Source organism: Lepisma saccharinum, chromosome 3, assembly GCF_977018435.1.
Source record: "Lepisma saccharinum chromosome 3, izLepSacc3.1, whole genome shotgun sequence".
Taxonomy (NCBI): domain Eukaryota; kingdom Metazoa; phylum Arthropoda; class Insecta; order Zygentoma; family Lepismatidae; genus Lepisma; species Lepisma saccharinum.
In genome coordinates this window covers 108,072,412-108,091,330 of record NC_139231.1, presented here as the reverse complement: position 1 = coordinate 108,091,330, position 18,919 = coordinate 108,072,412, and the positions used below count along the sequence as shown (strand labels likewise).

The 18,919-nt window shown below is 38.6% G+C and overlaps 1 protein-coding gene across 1 annotated transcript in view; it reads left to right on the top strand.

The window, feature by feature from the left end:
- Positions 1–1,029, top strand: part of LOC145985950 (amidophosphoribosyltransferase-like) — a 50,694-nt gene extending 49,665 nt beyond the window's left edge. Inside the window, exon 10 of the mRNA XM_083120091.1 lies at positions 411–1,029. Within this exon, the coding sequence (XP_082976217.1) occupies positions 411–550 (140 nt within the window). The 3' untranslated portion in view covers positions 551–1,029. The remainder of the gene's footprint in view (positions 1–410) is intronic.
- The last annotated feature ends 17,890 nt before the right edge of the window (positions 1,030–18,919 follow it).

Here is an 18,919-nt window from a genome sequence, read left to right as displayed (position 1 = left end):
GCACCTTCTATGTAGGCAACCAACTTCGACGTACTGTGTAGCGGGAAGCATAACTTGCAGGACATGTCACGAAAATGCCACTCTACAGAATGCTATTTTATGTCCCCTTCCCATCCCAACTCCTAGGGGTGTCTTACCCCCACAGTATTTCTTTCCAGATTGAAAGTCATGTGTGTACCAAGTTTGGTTGAAATTGCTCCAGGCGTTTGAGAGTTATGCGGGAACAAACAAACACACAAACTCAAACACAATGAAATATTACCAGTTTTTGTACCTATACCTTGATATTGTATTTACCATAAATATGTGGCTCTAGGCATTCATTACTCATGTTAAAACAAAGTAGCAACTCAACATCTGCTCTTAATTACTTTAGTGCACATTTCAGATAAACACTCTTTGTCTTTCAGGTGCTGACACTTTGGAGTATTTGTCCGTGGATGGATTGGTTACGGCTGTAAGGCATGGGATGAAGGAGAAGAATAAAGATTCAATTGGACATTGCACAGCATGTTTAACTGGAGAGTATCCCGTAAGGCTGGAGTGGTGAAGTAATTCCCATCATCACGTAACAAAATGTTTTGCCTCTCATGGCAACTTCTACGTTGGTTGCGGGAGAACATCCCATCTTGACAGGACTGATTAAGAAGGAATTTATTTGTACATGAAGAGTAATAGCCACACTGCCAATTAAGGTTTAAACCTTGCGTGGTTTTCACAAGAAGCATATGAAGGCAAAATCAAAGCTTTGCATTATCTTAAGAATATACTGGAAGTAGAGAATAAGTTCTTTATGATCTTGCTCTTTGCTGCTCATGTTTTTGCAACAATTTATCATGAACCACCATATGCTCATATAATTTATATTTCTTAGGTAGAGAGAAAATGTAATTTCTTAAATAGAGGAAATGTAATGTCACTGGCGATTACAATATTTTGTATATTTACATATACAATATGTATGTATGTAAATAATAGTGCTCTGAAAGTAAAGCATGAAGTAAAAAGTTGCTTGTTAGTAATTATTTTTTGAAAAGAGTAACTGTAACTCTGTTCTTTTTTTAGGTATGGACAAAAAAGCTGTTAATTCAATTAAATTAACAGTTATCTTAGCAGTTACTTTTCTGTATGCTTCAACAGTAATTAACAAAATTATAATTTGCTAAAAGATAATTGAAAAATTGTTCATATATTCATTTGTTAATTTTTCTTGCATGATGTGATTCTACAAAATATAAGGCTCTAATTTAAATTTTCATGCCTCTGTATTTTCATATTTTTCATAACACACACACACACACACACACACACACACACAAAAAAAAAACATTTTGGCTTTTTGGCTTTTGGGGCTAAATGCAAAATATCATGCACTACGTATTTTGCTGCATTCCTCTCCTCCAAGAAAGCATCCGGACCTGCATTGAAGTAAAATAAAATATTTCCAATTTCTTCTTCCAAGTTATTTATCAGTGTTTCAGACCATCCTGATTTAGTTTCCAGAAGCTAGTACACTGATATATAAGGTATGCCCAAATGAAAAGGAGACTACGGTTATATCTAAAGAATATTATATTACAGAACATTTGCATGACATAATATGTGAAGTACAATTAATGTGTAACATGATACCTACACGTAATTGCCATTGATATTGATGCACTGATCCCAGCGCATAGGAAGTGAGTGGATGGCTTCAGTGTCGAAACTCCTGGGTTGCTTACGGATCCAGTTTTTCTCGGTGTTCTGCACTTCCTAATCACAGGTGAACTGTTAACCTTTGAGTGACTGTTTTAAGGGGCCGAAGATATGGGAGTCACATGGGGAAATATCGGGGCTGTATGGAGGATGTGCGAGGACTTTCCATTGAAATGTTCTCAGCAGGTCGACGGTCTTCTTGGACACATGTGGCTTAGCGTTGTCCTGGAGAAGCAATGTGCGCTTGCCCGGGTTCTGGCAAGTACTTGGTGCTTTCGCGTCGCCCCACATAATGCTGACACCAACTGAATATGGTTCAACGTGCGAGACACTGCTCTCCGTAAACGTCCTTCATCCTGCGAAGCATGCTCGCCTTGGAAATTGGATTACAGCTCTCTGTGCTGATCTGGAGGAATCCATAATGCACCCGTCCACACAAAACAACTCTCGCCAACTGAGGAAACAGCAGGCGAAGCCATTCGCTACACCTGCAAACTGGGACAAACCCCACACCAGCTATTGGCAAACATATTTACTTTCTTCGATTAGATACAACGCCGCAACAGCACAGGTCTCCTTTTCATTTGGGCATACCTTATATAAGTCAATAAAAGAAAATGGGAAGGCAGAGTATTTGGGGATAAGAGTTAATTTCTTGTACAACTGGGGGGGGGGGGACTAGCTAACTATTGTACATCCATCCACTCCTGTGCCATTATGAATGGTATGTGTATATATAGTATTTTCTAATTTTTTTCACTAATGAGCCCCCAAATATTTCTTGCAGGGGAAGGGAACACAAAAAAACTGCACTTCCCAAGTGCTTTAGTCAGTTTGCCTCTTATTTCTTCAGATTTATTTATTTGAAGTTCAGATGCAGAACTGAATTACCATTTCCTACTGAAACTGAAACAGCAGGAAAACAACAACAAAAAAAAAAAAATACAAGACAGCACAGAGAAAATTAAATAGTTACACATACATTCTTGACGATTGCCATAAATTCTGCTCTTGCAAGAAAGTGTCAACATTTGTTGGCCTAGAGAATAAGACCCTTTGTAGAAGGGAGAGCCTTGTAGTGGGATTGTGAAAGAGCTTTACATTGTGCGTTGGTCATGTGGGTACTCGTATATTAAAATGATTGATTTGAAAACCAGTGTTACTGTTTTATCTTAGCCTTACTGTGCACAAAGTGGACTTAAAACACCAACTCAATGCACATTTTGAGATATATATACTTATTACTAGTTTAAGTTTAAACAGAGCAGCCAGCCGTTTACACAATCCTCATCAATCTGTTATGCAAGAAATGGATAATTTTTCGTGCTTAGTTTTTAGAACTAATATTTCAAGAGTTTCAATCCTCCCCCCCCCCCTCCCAAAAAAAACAACCACCTCTCTGCATGCCCTTGATATGAGAAAATATATTGCGTTACAATAAAGTAATCTTGAAACCCTCGACACTCACGTTAAGTCACAGCCTGACATTCAAGAAATGCTCATCAGTGCAGCCTATAAGTTCAACAAGCAGTTAGGCAAATGTGTTAAACATTATGAACCTTTTGAGAACAGTGCTGTCCATAATTCTGTGTAAGTACATGCAAATGGCGAATGTGTGGCAGTATCAAGGCGTTAGTAGCCTCGGTCGATCAGAAGCAGTAAATTGTTTGAAATAAACAAGTCATTATATCGAACATTTCAATGTTGCTACATTACATATTACGGATTTGCACAGTGGCATATTTAAGGACCGACTATTGAGCTTGTGGTCCCCAAAATGCCTTCTTCTTACATTTTTTTTCAACTAGGGAATGGACTTGCATATGAAGATACTAGTGGAGGATAAGAACGAATGAAGAGAGAAATACGGAAGAAATGAATTCAGATACGCATATGTATTTATCAGAAAATAAGTTGGATGAGGCACGTGGAAAGGATGGAGAAAGAAAGTTTACCCAAAAGGATGTTACATGAAAACATGTTATTCGGCTAGGGGAAGTAGAAAACCTCAACTGAGATGGTTAAGTAAATTGAGGAAGTGTCTGAAGAGATGAGAATTAGAGGTGATCAGATGAAAATGAAAAACAAAGTAGAAGAGGAATATTGCAGAGAACTGTAGTGCCGCATGACATGGTAGGTGAGGTATACAACAAATTATCTGTTATTATTGTAGCCACTAGAGTACTGCATTGGACCACTTTTGCTCGAAAATACTTGTTCAAATTTCTCATGCTTGAGCGTCATATGCTCGATTGTACCACACTTGTAGTGGGATGATTGACAACATGGAACATCATTTTAATGTGACAATAATCGTAGCAACATAAAATGTCAGCCTTGGTAGTTTCAGCCCATAGTCATCTACTTATTTAATTTCCACATATGTCGGTAAGATATATAAAACTGCATTTTAACATGTGGATGATGACTATGTTCACTTATTATTCAATTTCACTTCACTTTATCTTCACGATTCATATTTGAGGGCCCACTACCATATACAAATTACGGAAATACGTCTACTAATAAGGTTCGAGAGTGTAAGACATATCAATTCTGCATGCCATCTAGCATTGCCCGTGCAAACTACTTGCCGATCGAGCAAAAAACACTCATTGCATCACTCTGATCACCACACTGTTACGATATTCTACCATTACAATTTAATAGCCTGCTTGTAAAATTCACTTTTGGCTAATCGCAATGACCAGAATGAGTGATTATTAGATATAATAAGATGAAATTCTTGAAGTGACTCACAAGTAACACCCATTTTAGGCCGGGACTTGAACCTGAGAACTTTGAGAGTCTAAAAGTCTACCATTTTAAGTGCTCACCTACTGAGCCGGCGGACCATAGTCTGTGAAAGAAATTTTGAGAACAGACATAGTAGCAAATTTCTTCATCCTAATATTTAAACATAGATGCCCGGCCCTTGCAAATCTGTCTAAATTAAAAATTCTAGCTAATCTTTAAATACCCGATCTTTCTCTTCCCCCTCAAGTTTCAGATTTCTTTTCAGAATCATGAATGGTCAACTAATCTCAAATGAACTCCACATAACATACTTTTTCATATATGAATCTCCTGTACCAACTGCAAACAACACAACTTCTTTTGCACAAAATCTCCAAGACTTTCTCCAGAACAAAGGCCACTTCTCAATATGATTCAAGCTCTCTACGATTCATTAAATATTCGAGTCTTCCATCTGTCCAAACAAATTTCACCACAACGTGGAAGAAGCTGAAGAATACATACCATTGTTTTTATTATTGTTGTTTTTATAACTCAGGTCTGGTCGGCACACTGTCATTGTGAAAAAGCGTTCTTGTATGCACGTGTGAACTATGACGGTACCTGCGAAAATTTATGCATACCACTAATAATAATAATGATCAGGGACTTCACATTTCATCAGTTGGACCTAACAACCTTTTTGGTATTCAATAAGTAATCCATGTAATCTTTTGTAATTTTTTGGACATTAATTTCTTTGGTAGGACAGCTGTTATACAAATTTTAGTTTTCTCAATTTGATATAAGCTAGATAATGAACACAAACTCTCTATCATATTTTTACCTGTTCATTTTATAATAACAATAATTATTATTATTAATTTACCTATTTTAATAATTGTATTATTATTAATAATAGACATACGAGCCATAATTAATTAATTTATTGAACTCAACAGGTACATACCTCGTTACAGAGCACATATGAAGGATACATAGTCAATACAATTATATATATATATATATATATATGGCTTGAAAAATCCCGGTCGCCAGGGCGACTAAAAATTTCAGCCTGGCGACTGTGATCTTTTGCTGTAATATGTACGAAATTTTGATGATTCTAAGTTCAAATTGGAGTATAGTGTAAGTTAGTAAATGTTTTTTTATGAACATTCCATAGAGTTAGTAACAATTTCTTGCCCTTTGTCCCCCAACACCCCATTTCCTGGTTTCTCAAATAATTTAGCGATGTTTTGAATACCGTGATGCTCAACATCTTACAGTGTGTTACAAAAGTCGCACAACCCAAGTTTGGAAATGTACCAGGTGGTTATAATTAAAGTGACGGTGTTCAGAGTGGTACAGCACGGGCTGTAATGAGAGTAGCAGTCTGAAACTTTGTAGATATGCGAATGAAGCAATGTGCTCGCGAATAATGCAAAAAAAAAAAAAAAATAGTTCCAATTCTCGCCACCAGGGTAAAAAATAGCGCTATTTTTGTATCTCCTATCTATGTACCGGTGGCCGCGGTGGCTCAGTCGGTAACGCGTCTGACTACCATGCTCAAGGTCCCGGGTTCGATCCCCGGCCGGTTCAAATCCGGGAACTTTTCTAACGGTGGAAGCGGCCCCGGCGCCAACCCAGCGTCGAATAACATGGGTACCTGGGGGAAACCCTGGGGGGTAAAGGCGGTCAGGGGTGTGATGCTGATCACATCACCCCCACTCACGACCGGATCAAGAAAGTGTGGGGCGTTACCCCCACACCCCCTATACGCCTTCATGGCGTGGTGCTATGCACAGGGGAACACTTTACCTTTTTACCTTTTTTATCACAAATATATTTCCTTTCTGCATACTTAATCGCTTTATGTGAATTTGTTCTAATTTGATTATTTATGCAAGATGAATTTTAACATGTACGTTCACTTTATACGATAGCAAAGCAAACGTTTGTTGAGGGAAAACGTTTATATCTATCTATCTATCTCTCTCTCTCTCTGTTTACATGTATTACATCATTTTTTTTTTAAAAAAATACAGTTGTTTGGCGATGAGAATGATTCGTGCTTAGATTAAGTTGCTGAAGGACGAAACATAAAGGACCAACCATGGTCGAGCCAAAAAATCATCCGTGCCACGCGTTCGTCCACCTAAGCGAGAGGCAAGCTTTCTCCTATCGCAAGACGAAAAATAATTGCTTGTTGCGCGACCTTGAGAAGGCGAACCGAACTGATAGCAGCAGCACCATGCAAAATCGGAAAATCTGAATCCTGAAACTTTGTACACGTGACCTTCGATCACGAAACATCCGAGTAGACAACGCCTTGGGGTTGTATGAAAGGCACTTTTGGCAAGTAGAAAATGCGTAGAAACGAAATGTTAGATGGAATTGTTGTACGAAACAAACGAAACCGCGTTTGTGCAACTGGTCTGTAGCTAGACAGGGCCATTGGACTCTCAAGAAGGCAAGAATTGTATGGAAAGTGATTCTCAAAACTAAGCGAATAAAAGGACAGTATATTTTATCATTTACAAGGGCCCTCATCCGCTTACAATTTTGAAAATTACTTTCAGTAATTCTTGTCTTCTTGGACATGAGGTGCATTAAACTTTTTGGTGTAGAAACAGACAGAACGCCCGCGTTTGAAAGAAGGGCATGGACAAACAAGAAAGTAATTTTCAAGAACACAAGAACGGCAGTCGACATGGACATTGAGCAACGTGTGACTGAGAAATACAATCGGAACAAAGAACAAGATTATTCAAGAAACAGTAATTTTATAAAACTTCCTATCATTTACTCAAACTCAGTTCATCCTTTTATCCTCTTTTGTTTGTTACTTTTGTATTATTCATGTTTTATATCGCTTTTCTGCCACTTGTAGATAATCGCGACGATGAAGATGAATGATGATCATATTAAATCCATGAAGGGATGCTTACAAAAAAAACAGCCATGCCCAGATGTCTACTCGAACTTGAAATGTTTGGTACCGAGTGAATGAGTGGATCACTAAACGACTTCGGCCTTCGAGGCTACGGTTTCAGTTGCAACATGCAGTATAATTACGTGTCTACTACTCTGAATTGACCAAAGCATGTGGTATGTATCCTTCATTTTACTTAAAAAGCCCCCTTGATACATGAGATACTACAAATAATTTCAGGCATACCCTCGAATTCTGATTGCCTGGCACTTTTTTTTTTTAACTAAGTAATGAAGTGACGTTTATATTCATATTAGGCCTACGACTAGCTCGAACTAAAAACTCTTGTGAAATACTGTGTATATATTATCCTTGTGAAGTGAGGAACTTCATATTTTGCTAAGAAAATATGTATGAAAAATTATATTTGTAGCTACTACTTGAAGAATTCAAATTATTATTATGATGGAATTTCAACTTACGTATACTCTGCATATAATGTGTTATCGGAGAGGAGTTTTTGTCTCGCAGTCAATCTATTTTTAGTTGAGGAACTCGAGAGTAAGTTGGACGTCAGTAGATCACCTGATGGCACGTGACGTCTACCCTGCCGCGGTATCGAACCAGGCTAACGGGTGCCGCGTACTTGATCTTCCTACAGGAAGTATTGGCCCTGTTCTTGGATGCTGTGCCATTGAACGTCCGTCAGGAACTGTGGTTTCAGCACGATGGCGCACCGCCTCACTTTACACGTGACGTTCGGAGACATCTTAACCGAAGATTCGGGCAAAGATGGATAGGCCGAGGTGATCCAACCGCGTGGCCCCCACGATCGCCGGATTAAACGCTATTGGACTATTTCTTGTGGGGTCGTATGAAGACTATGGCGTACGAGACTCATGTAGAGACAGAGGAAGAACTGCTGGCAAGAGTTCTGGTCGCTGCACAAGAAACTAACGGGACATCGGTGTGATGGAGCGAGTGTACCGGAAAATGATTCGTCGGTATAATGTGTGCAACGACGTTGGTGGTCGTCATATCGAGCCACTGTTGTAGTTGAGCAGTGCCGTATGCGACACATCCAGTGCATAAGACAGAAACAAATTGTTGCGTTCCACTGTCGACACAAGTGTTATTGTGATCAATGAATAGTACGTTTATTTGTTGTTCCCTTGGCATTGTTACCAAACAAATTTGTTTGTATTATGTACTATCACACATCATTCAATTCTTTACCTTACGTAACACCTCATTTGACATGTTGTAGTAAATGATTACACTTTAGGTCATCAGGTGATCTTCTGACGTCATGTACTGCCTACCCGGTTGCATACCAACACAGGCACATCCGACACATTGTCATGGTTGTAGCACGGAAACGGTACGTTTCCGTCCATGGGTTCCTATTCCAAATATTGTCTACTCAGTCCCCTCTGCTTGCCCTAGGAGTTTGTAAGGGGAATTTCCGAGCACCCTGTATGTAACTTTTTTTTTAAATTTTGGGTGTGTCAGCACTTAGGCTATTTTGCACCCGCCACGTTATACGGGGTGCAGCCCCTTACCATAACAAATAACATAACTGTAATGTCGCATAACTGAAATATTAAAATATTCTGACAGGTTAAAAGCTGAGGCTGTAAAGAGGCACTCAGCGCATATGACAGAAAGCAGGAGAACACACAGAATTATACTGGCCATAGGGCCAGTCGCCAGAGTCTCGTTAGTCTGCAAAGAGCAGTCCAGGGTGTACTACGTGGAATGAAGTTGAGGATTGGATGTAATACGTGGAAGGTCACCCCTTACACCCCTGTTACGTTTTCAAATCTGAAAATAGTTATTTATATTTGGGTGTGAAAAAAGAGATCAATTTAATATTCAGACAAATCGTGAAAGCCTTCTATTTCTGTTAAGCTACGTTTCCATTCTGACAAGTTCCAGACCCATGACGCGCAACATGTGCCGGCGCATGTTGCGCGCCATTCAGTGCACTGTTTCCAATTCAAAACTACTTCTGCAAAATACGCCCGAAACAGCACCGGAGTGCAGGACTTGAGTGTAGCGTTGTTCCATTGTGCTTTAGAGTAGTCAGTGTTTCTTCTCTTGTAGTGTAATAATTTGGTAGTGATTTAACTTGTGTAAAGATGAACAATACAACTATGGCGGGTTTTGTGGTTATGGCAGGCGCGTACCATGAACTTGTAAAAACAAAAGACGAAAACGACCTAGATGGTGGATTAGAAGTTTTCTAGCGAAAATAAATTCGGAAGGAGCATATAACTCGTTGATGAGAGACTTACGTCTTCAAAGTGGATACGAAAACTTTGTAAGAATGACTGTAAGTGATTTTGCATTGTTATTAAATCTTGTTGGACCACAGATTGTAGTCGCGTCGTCTGTTTCTATTCTAGTGCGCATGCCCCAGGAACTTGCTGCAGGCTGTTTCCATTGTCCGCGGCTCATGTTGTGCGTCTTAATCGGTTGGGGCAATTTTGTCCCCGGCACTTGCGCCGCGGCATGTTGCAGACAGTTTCCATTTCAACAAATGCTTGGCACATGCAGCGTCATGTTGCACGGCAAATTTGTGGTAATAGAAACGAGGCTTTACATAGCTTTTTTTACTGGTCAACTACAGTGCGGGGAAGGAACAATTAATGCTACTTCCTGACTACATTTGTTACCAGTAGCTGCATTGCTCCCTGACTGAAGTACGAGAAAAATGGGTAACCAAAACAAAAATACAACATTTGACGAATGGCAGCTATTTATTTTTACCGTACCTAACCAAAGGGTACAGGGAAATTGAAAATGTTAAGTAGTACATGTAAGCGTACCGTGGGTGATGCAATAAAACGTAATGAAAAGCAAAATGAGGTAGATTCCGTATCTCAGAAAATTCAACCAAGAGAAATAGGAGAACGAAATGAACGAGGTTCAGTATAAAAAATCAAGACCCTTTCCTCATCCCCACCCCCTTTCCAAACCAAGGTCTCCGAAAGCAGTTGTGCAACTTGGAGCAGGCATTGGGACTGCTGTACGGTTCAGTAGCGTTTCGTCCGAAAGCGAAATTTCTAGAAAAATGCTACAGTTCGTCTGCGACGGTTTAATGAGTTGCGTTTCGTTCGAGCCTGGTTGATGATGAGTAACACCTTGACTAACCACTGGCAGCGATGGAATTGGTGACTAGTATACCTCGGTTTACAACTTTTAAAACTACATTGCATAGATAGCGGAGTGCAGACTCAAGACAAATTGTCGAGAGAGAGGTCCCGGGTTCGATACCCGGTGGACGCATAAGTGGTTCGGATCCCACTTTAAACTGTAGGTCCAATCCCTATTAACCTTAATGTGCATAAAGTGGACTTAAAACAACAAATCAAATCAAAACAAATCGTCGAGAGGAAGTGAACTTGGATCTAGAAATTTTAGTCATGGCAGATGGCAACACTTTCTTACTATCTGACAACTACGAAGGTGAGATTTGCAATTCCCAGAGGGAAAGGAATATTAAAACAAAAAAAAATATTTTCTTCGAAGGAGCATTTAAGAGTGTTAGCAAGAGTTTGCTACATTAAACACCATTAGGATGGTAGCCCTCGGACGAAACGCTAGTTGGTCAGGTAACCGTAAGTTGCCTGTTCCTGGAATTCAGACGCGAAACGCTACGCCACGTGCTGTACACCTGGAGGTTCAGAAAGCGAAGATGAGCATGAGCGACGAATGCTGAAACTGATGAAGGGACACTCACAGAGAACACTCATGTGCAGGTCGGGATTCGAAACCGGGACCCCTGGCGTCGTAGTGCGCTGTGCTAACCACTCTGCCACGTAATATTTTTTATTTACTCATTTTTAGCTACTTCCTTTTAAACTAACTAACTAACTAACTCTCTAGCCTTCTTAAACCCGAAGGTTCATGGCTGCAGCACAGGCCTTCCATCTGTCCCTATCTTGAGCAAGATCTATATACTCTTTTCCATCCCTACCGATTTCCTTTAGGTCCATCTCAACGTTGTCCCTCCATCTTGGTCTTGGCCTTCCTATAGGTCTCTTACCATCAGGTTTCCCAACAAGAATCCTATAAACTCCTCTTTCCTCTCCCATTCGTGCCATATGGCCTGCCCACCTAAGTCTTCTTGATTTAATTAGACTAATAACATCTGGACATGAATACAAATTATGTAGTTCTAAATTATGTAACCTTCTCCACTCACCTGTCTCCTCATCCCTCTTAGGTCTAAATATTTTCCTAAGAACCTTATATTCAAATACTCTCAATTTATGTTCCTCTTTCAATGTAAGGGACTAAGTTTCACACCCATATAATACGAGCACTACATACAAAATTACTGTTTTGTATATTTTAACTTTTAGTTTCTTAGTTATTAAACTAGAAGACAAAAGTTTATGAAGAGAGAAGCAACATGCATTTCCTGAATTAAGCCTACTTTTTATTTCCTCTTTAATATAATTTTCATTGGTTAATATTACTCCTAAGTATTTGAATTTGGAAACTGGTTCAAACGAGTTTGTTATCAATAATTAGATTTTGATTATTACCTAACCCCTGGTTTCGGCCTTTAAGCATATATTTAGTTTTCTCTTTGTTAGCTTCCAAACCTATGTCTTTAGCAGTTTTGAAAAATATTTTAGCATTATTCTTAATTGTATTTATATCATCCACTAATAAGTCTACATCATCTGCATATGCTAACAACTGAGTCACACCATTTAATTTTAGTCCTTCGTTAGTTTCTGTTACCTTCCTAACAGCATATTCTAAGGCAAAATTAAAGAGCAATGTATATAATGCATCTCCTTGTTTTAACCCATCATGAATTGTAAATTTGTCAGACACATAAATACCCACACGAATTTTACTTTCTGTTTCACTGGTGCATACTTTTATCATATTAACAAGCTTCTTAGGTATTCCAAATTCGACTAATATATTATATAATTTCTCTCTTTTGACCGAATCATATGCTTTTTTGAAACTAATGAATAGCTGATGGACATTTTGATTATATTCCCCCTTTATTCAAGTGACTTCCTTTTACCTACGCTAAAAAAAGAAATTTAAAAAAATGAATATTAGTCTTTTTTTCAACATGTCCATTGAGAATGTAAATGATCTGTCCATTTTTTATTTTGTCAGGAAACCTTTAAAGTTTGACATTATAGTTATTGGAACTTTGTCGCCATTGCACTGAAAGTTTACATCATTGCAAAGGTTGATATATCTATCTACCAGATAGAACACTGGAATTGAATGAGATTAGGTAGTTGTTCTGTAATGGAGATAACACAATTCCATTATAACTTTGTCATTCGGTAAAATAATAGATTACTTTGATTTCACTATTATTCAAAATGTATCTATCTGTTAAAAGCAAAAGTAAGAACCGAAGTCCACCATGCCAGCAACACTACTACTTCTAAGCAGCTCCCACAATTGACTGAGGTTAGAATGAAAGTTTGTCTTGTTTTAAGTTCACTTGTATGCACAGATAGGCTAATTGGGAGTGGACCTACAGTTTAAAGTGGGAAATGAACCACTGTGCCTCCACCAGGAATCGAACCCGGTTAGAATGCAAGTGGTTTCTTATACTCAGATGGCAATTGTAGTTGATTGAGGGAAATTGTAGGCTGCAATCTACATACAAGCAATTTGGTATATTGGTGTGTGTTTTTCGTTCATCTACGCAATATGGCAGCAGCCACGAAAATGCAAACTCAAGACAGGCACACAAATTTGGAAGTAGTAAATAGCTACTGTATAGATGAATGAACAGGGTAAAATTTAAATTAACACACAAGTATTGCTTTCGAAAATTTTAGCATGCTGTGGAGCAAATTGTGGTTTTGGATTAAAGGGAAGACACGCGAATACCACTACTCACTCGTGCATGCAGTGATCGAAGTGGTAGTTCGTAGCTAGGGTGAAACGAGCCTTGGAAATCGGTCGGGAAGTTGTTTGTTACCGTTTCACATAATTTGTAGGTAGTCACACGTAGTCTGAGAAACAGAAAAGTCACACATACAAGAACCTTGCTTGCAGGCCACGGATAATAATCCTGGGGAAGTGGCGCTACCAGCTCCTATTTTCCAAAATTTGGCACGTTAGGTATTACACCAGATGTGTCATTTGGGTATGATACATTTTTATTATATTCCTGTGGAGATTCTAACAGTGTTCTCGGCTTGCGAGCCAGCTTAAATCGGCGTTAGCGTCCAATGTTTCGAGCGCATACATTGCTCCCATCATAAGGTAGAGAGCATCCTGCTTAGAGCAATGTATGCACTCCATTAGTTTGAGAAAATCTAAAATAAGAGGAATTCCTATCCCTGTTCTCGTGTTGATATTTCCTGACAAATAAGAGGCTGTCGCGGTCTATTGCCGCGCTATATATTGAAGAAACAATGCTATCTAACGACCGCCATGTTGGGCAGATTTCAGTTGTATATTGGCATTTATCTTATTCGTATATTTTCAAGTTAAGAACTTGGATTAAATTATTTATAGTTAATTGTTTTTATAATTCATGTATATATTACGTTTCTTTATATTTTATAATATTATTCACGTATTTTTTTTTACTTTCTTTTTCGCGTATTTTTGCAACATTTATTCAGAATTTATAGGATCCCAAATAATATATGCAACGTTTTCATTGTTTTTGAAGCACAAGTTAAATACATTTCTTCTTAATATCGATTTTTGTTCAACAATGTACAAGATTGAAGTAATTTGTCTTCCTTATAAACTAAATCTTTATTTAATCATTTTTTTATGTACAAGGGCAAATATGATTTATTTGATAAAATGAGTTTATTTATTTCTATATAGTTTAATATTGTAATATTATAGCAAAGTATTTCTCCCTCGTTTTCAATAAAATATCGTATTCCTATTGGCTGTTTATGTTAGGAGTAGGGGAACCAGGCTTCGTGTTCTTGGCGATGTAAAAACTTCCACGTTGGCATTTTTAATTGTTGCCAACCTTAACTTTAGCTTACTATCGCTAATTAACATTGATGTGTTATATAAATTATCAGTTTTTCTTGTGTTATTTTATGTTATGAGTTTGTATTGTAAGTTAGAACAATCTGTTATGCTGCACCTCGCGCTTGAGGTAGCAGTTGAGGTCTTGCTATTAACTGTGAAGGCGGTGCGCGGACTCTCGTGTTAAATAACTTGCTTATGACTGCCTGTGAGCGTGCATGACCCAATAAATTATAACTTTTAACTTGTGCGAATCAGTATGTACGCGCGCGATTCGTGATTAAAGATTTTGGACATTTTAATTATAAAGTATTTGGAATTTTATTTACTGTTACTTGTCGTAATTCGGTGGTTTCCTTTCTGGAGGAAGGGTGGATCGTCTTAATCCCGATCCCTGGGTGAGAACTGGTGCTCCCAACTGACCAGCCGGAGCAAGGAGGGGTGTGTTGCCAATTCGGCATACCCTGGAGTTACGAGTGGTGGCACGTTGCAGCTTTATACTCCGAAGTCGATACCAAAGGTTCATGGACGTCTGCAGGATTTTTTTTCCAGGGAGGGGCAAGCAAGGTAGTTTTTTTCCAGGGGGGGCAAACAAGGTGCATGTTCCCCCATAACAGTGTTGTCTCCTCAAAAACCATTGCTTTAATTTGAAGCTATCATGTTCATGCAATAATTAACATATATTGTTATAGCTAAAATGCAATATATATATAATTTTTGGTTGACTTTCCTTTTACAGGTGGGTCGTGCCCTTGCCTCTCTTTCGGACATTCATGCAAAGGTTCTATTTTTATTTCGCGTCTACAACATTCGGTTAATCGCGATGATAAAGGATGTGATAGGTGATGGAAGTGGTATAAAGACAAATGACCCATCCATATTTTCTAATCCGACATTAGACTTCGCAGTGTATTACGCTAACTAATTTGCCACGGGATCGGCTTCTTCGTGTTTGTCTGCTCATCAAATGATTGATTAGTTATTCAAACTATATAGGTAGCAAAGCTATATAAAATAACGAAACAGAAAAAAAATCCACTTGACGTCTTGTAGTACTACCATCAACCTACAATTTCATACTCTCAAATCTACACAGAAAACTTCTTGTGGCATTAGTTTTACGGAATGGCCTTCGGGAATAAAGATCGCCCATTTCCTGGTTCCGCTCGAAACAATTCAGGTGCCTTATCGAAGCTGCTCTTGAGCACGCAGGGTTTCTAACCTACTTCGCCGTAATTCAGTTGTTGTATCTTGTTTAATATGATATATTGTAGAGCCAACCGCAGATTAAATAGGAGGAAAAAGACTTTTTCCACCGGAAAATAAGTTGGCAATGCTGCGAACACCGAGGCATTCTTGATAAGACACCTGAGGAGGGTCGAGAAAACTTTCCTGAAAAAGCGCAACCCCAGTATAGAAGGTCAAACTACACGTGGATTGGCAACTTTCGGGAGCATGCTGTCTGTCTACACAATTCTACCCAAATACCTGTTTGAAAATGAATCTTCTGCTCGCATTTTATTTTTCAAATGTAGTTCTGACATTGTAGTCATTTTGCAATTATTTTTATTTGTTCTTATTTTGCTTTGCTTTTATGTCACTTTTATAATTGATCGAAACTATGAAGATGGATGATAAATAGATGAAATTGATGAAGAGACACCTAAAAAATATATTTATAGACCAGGACTCGAACCCGGAACCTAAAGCGGATAGGTTGGGGGGGGGGGGGGGGGAGACCGTCAATAACTCCCGGTCACGAACTGGCTTATAATTTTTGTAATTTCTCACGAGTATTTTTTGTTCTGTTCATGCATAATGCCTGCTTTCGGAAACTTAATTTATAAGTGACACACTTCGTTCGGTGGGGACAAGCCACGAATTGTTTGAGAGGAGAAACAAATCTCGTTCATATACTAGATACAATCATGGAATATACTTGAAATGGCCTCCCCGATGGCGCAGTGGTTGCGTCGTCGCCTAGTAATCAAGGGGTCCCGGGTTCGATACCCGGTGGAGGCACAAGTGGTTCGGATTCCACTTCAAACTGAAGGCCCAGTCCCGATTAGCCTTACTGTGCATAAAGTGGACTCAAAACACCAAATCAATCAATCATATACTTGAAATGTGACGTGCTAAACACTACTTTCGGAGATCAGATGGACATGGCAATTTTGATATACAAGTTGAACTTTTTCTACTTAGATTATTTATGTTCAAATTTTATCCTAATAGATAATCTCGCAACAACGGAAAATGTTTAAATTGACTCGAATTCACAATGGCTCATATACAGTGTGTTTATAAATGAACGGCGCGGCTTCAAAAATTAATAATAAATCTATTTATTACCTTACACGGGCAAAACTTACACCGTAATCAGCAGCAACTGTCCAAGTTTATATAAATTTTTTAAATTGGTATAAAGATAGAAATCGAGAGGGGGCAATTGCCCCTCTGTGCCCCCTTGCAGGTGCTCTTGGCCGTCTGGAAGAAATAGTGCACGAAAGACGTGAAAACTAAATCCATCTTGAGTATCCTTTTGTCTTGCTACTCTTAGATTCTGCAACCTTTCTTTCTATAGTCCAATGTTTGCCTTCCTTACCTCCTAGAATTGATTTCTGTAGAAGTTTGAGGGCTAATCTCCCCTGCTTCCTGTGGTTGTGCCACTGCACCTTCTTCCGCCGTTGTTCCTTTGTGAACTTTCATCGGCTTCAAAATACTTCATTTTCTTCAAGAGCATAATATCGTTTAATAACCGGCGATATGATTCTTCTACCCTAAATTTCTGGAATAAAGTATAATAATATAGAGGCATGGAAATCTGGAAGGGGGGCGAGGATGGCCACCTCTTCCCTTTAGAAAACGAATGTCAGCTAAAAGTATATATTTCACACGTATAATTTGATTTGTCATAGTAATTAACATAAATTATTATAATGGGGATGCAGGAATGCGATAATTTCGAATTCAAGTGGTGTTTCTTGAGGGGGCAACACTATTATCGGGTTAATATGCAATTGCATATGGCATATTTCCCTGCGTCTAAAATATCGAAAGATGTCCATGACGAGGGGGGCATTTGCCCCCCCCCCCTTGCACCCCGTGCGCATGCCTATTGCTACTCATTTCTACACTAATTGGAAGCTTTATTCAATTTCGAGCCAAAAATGTAATTTTATATCAAATCAGGGTTGTTAAACGTCCACGAACCCATAAATTCTATTGGGTTCTATTGGGTTCCGCAACAAGACCGGAAACTTTTTTATCGCACAGTTTAAATTCGGTCCCTAGTTGCGTATTCTTTCATTTCAATATGGAACTTAGACCGTCTTTAAATTGATCCGGAAAGAAGGTCCCTGTGCCGTACTTCAATTGATCAGGTAAAATGTCCCTGGAACGAATTGAAATACATAAAGAGGCTCTTTACAGTCCAGATCCATTTATGCTTTGCTAATATTCCCTGCTGAACCGGAATTGAATTGATTTAAAATTCCTGACCCTTTAACAACCCTGGTTGAAATTCATTTTTTTACAAACAACCATATTTTTCACGGCTATTTCACATTAATCCCATACGATATACTGAGTTATTTTTCGCAATGTTCCAATGAAAGGTAAGAGATTTTGGCTATTCCTTTTTCTTCCTTGATGTTAAATAGATTATATTCGTCACGCGCCTATAACGTTACTTGCTAACATTTCTGAATTGTTCTTTCCTTGTAACGTTAACATCTACCATACTGAATTTATTTACGTTCTTCATGCAGATGGTATGTACCCAACTGCATTTTGTTCCGTTCCGCTACAGTGATTTACATTTTGCTACATTCCTATGTAACGTTATTTAACCATATTGCCTTTCACTTCATTCCGTTACGGAGGATTGCATTCATTACGTTCCTATGTACCGTTATTTACTACCATGTTGCATTTCGTTAAGTTTTTGTAACGCTAGTATATACCATATTGCATTTCGTTACTACGTTCCTTGTAACGGTAGTATATACCATATTGCATATTACGTTATGTTCCAATGTGCTCATTTCGTTACGTTCCTTTATAATGTTAATATCTACCATAATACATTTTGTTACGTTCCTTGTAACGTCAATCTATAAGATATTGAATTTCGTAACGTTACATGGGTACCAGCAGTTGAACCATACTCTTCCTCCTACAAAATGGAACGTACCGTGTAACGCAAATTGGGTACGTTACGACTCCCTGATTTTCAGAGCTGGCGCCTAGCTTTGAAGAAAATTTTTCGAGCACTGTGTGTGTATATATATATATATATATATATATATATATATATATATATATATATTACATATACAAGGGTCGTTCAAGGTTGACCGGGATTTTCGTACGTAAAAAATCGTTGAATAGCCGGATCATGAAGAAATGTGCGGGTGACGTAATGTATTCCTTTGCGAGTAACTAGCGCCCGGCATGACGTATTTCGCGCATGTGCAGCAGTTGCAGCGAACATGGCAGCAAGCAGTGTGTCTGTGGCTGTGGAGCAGCGGTGTGTAATCAAATTTC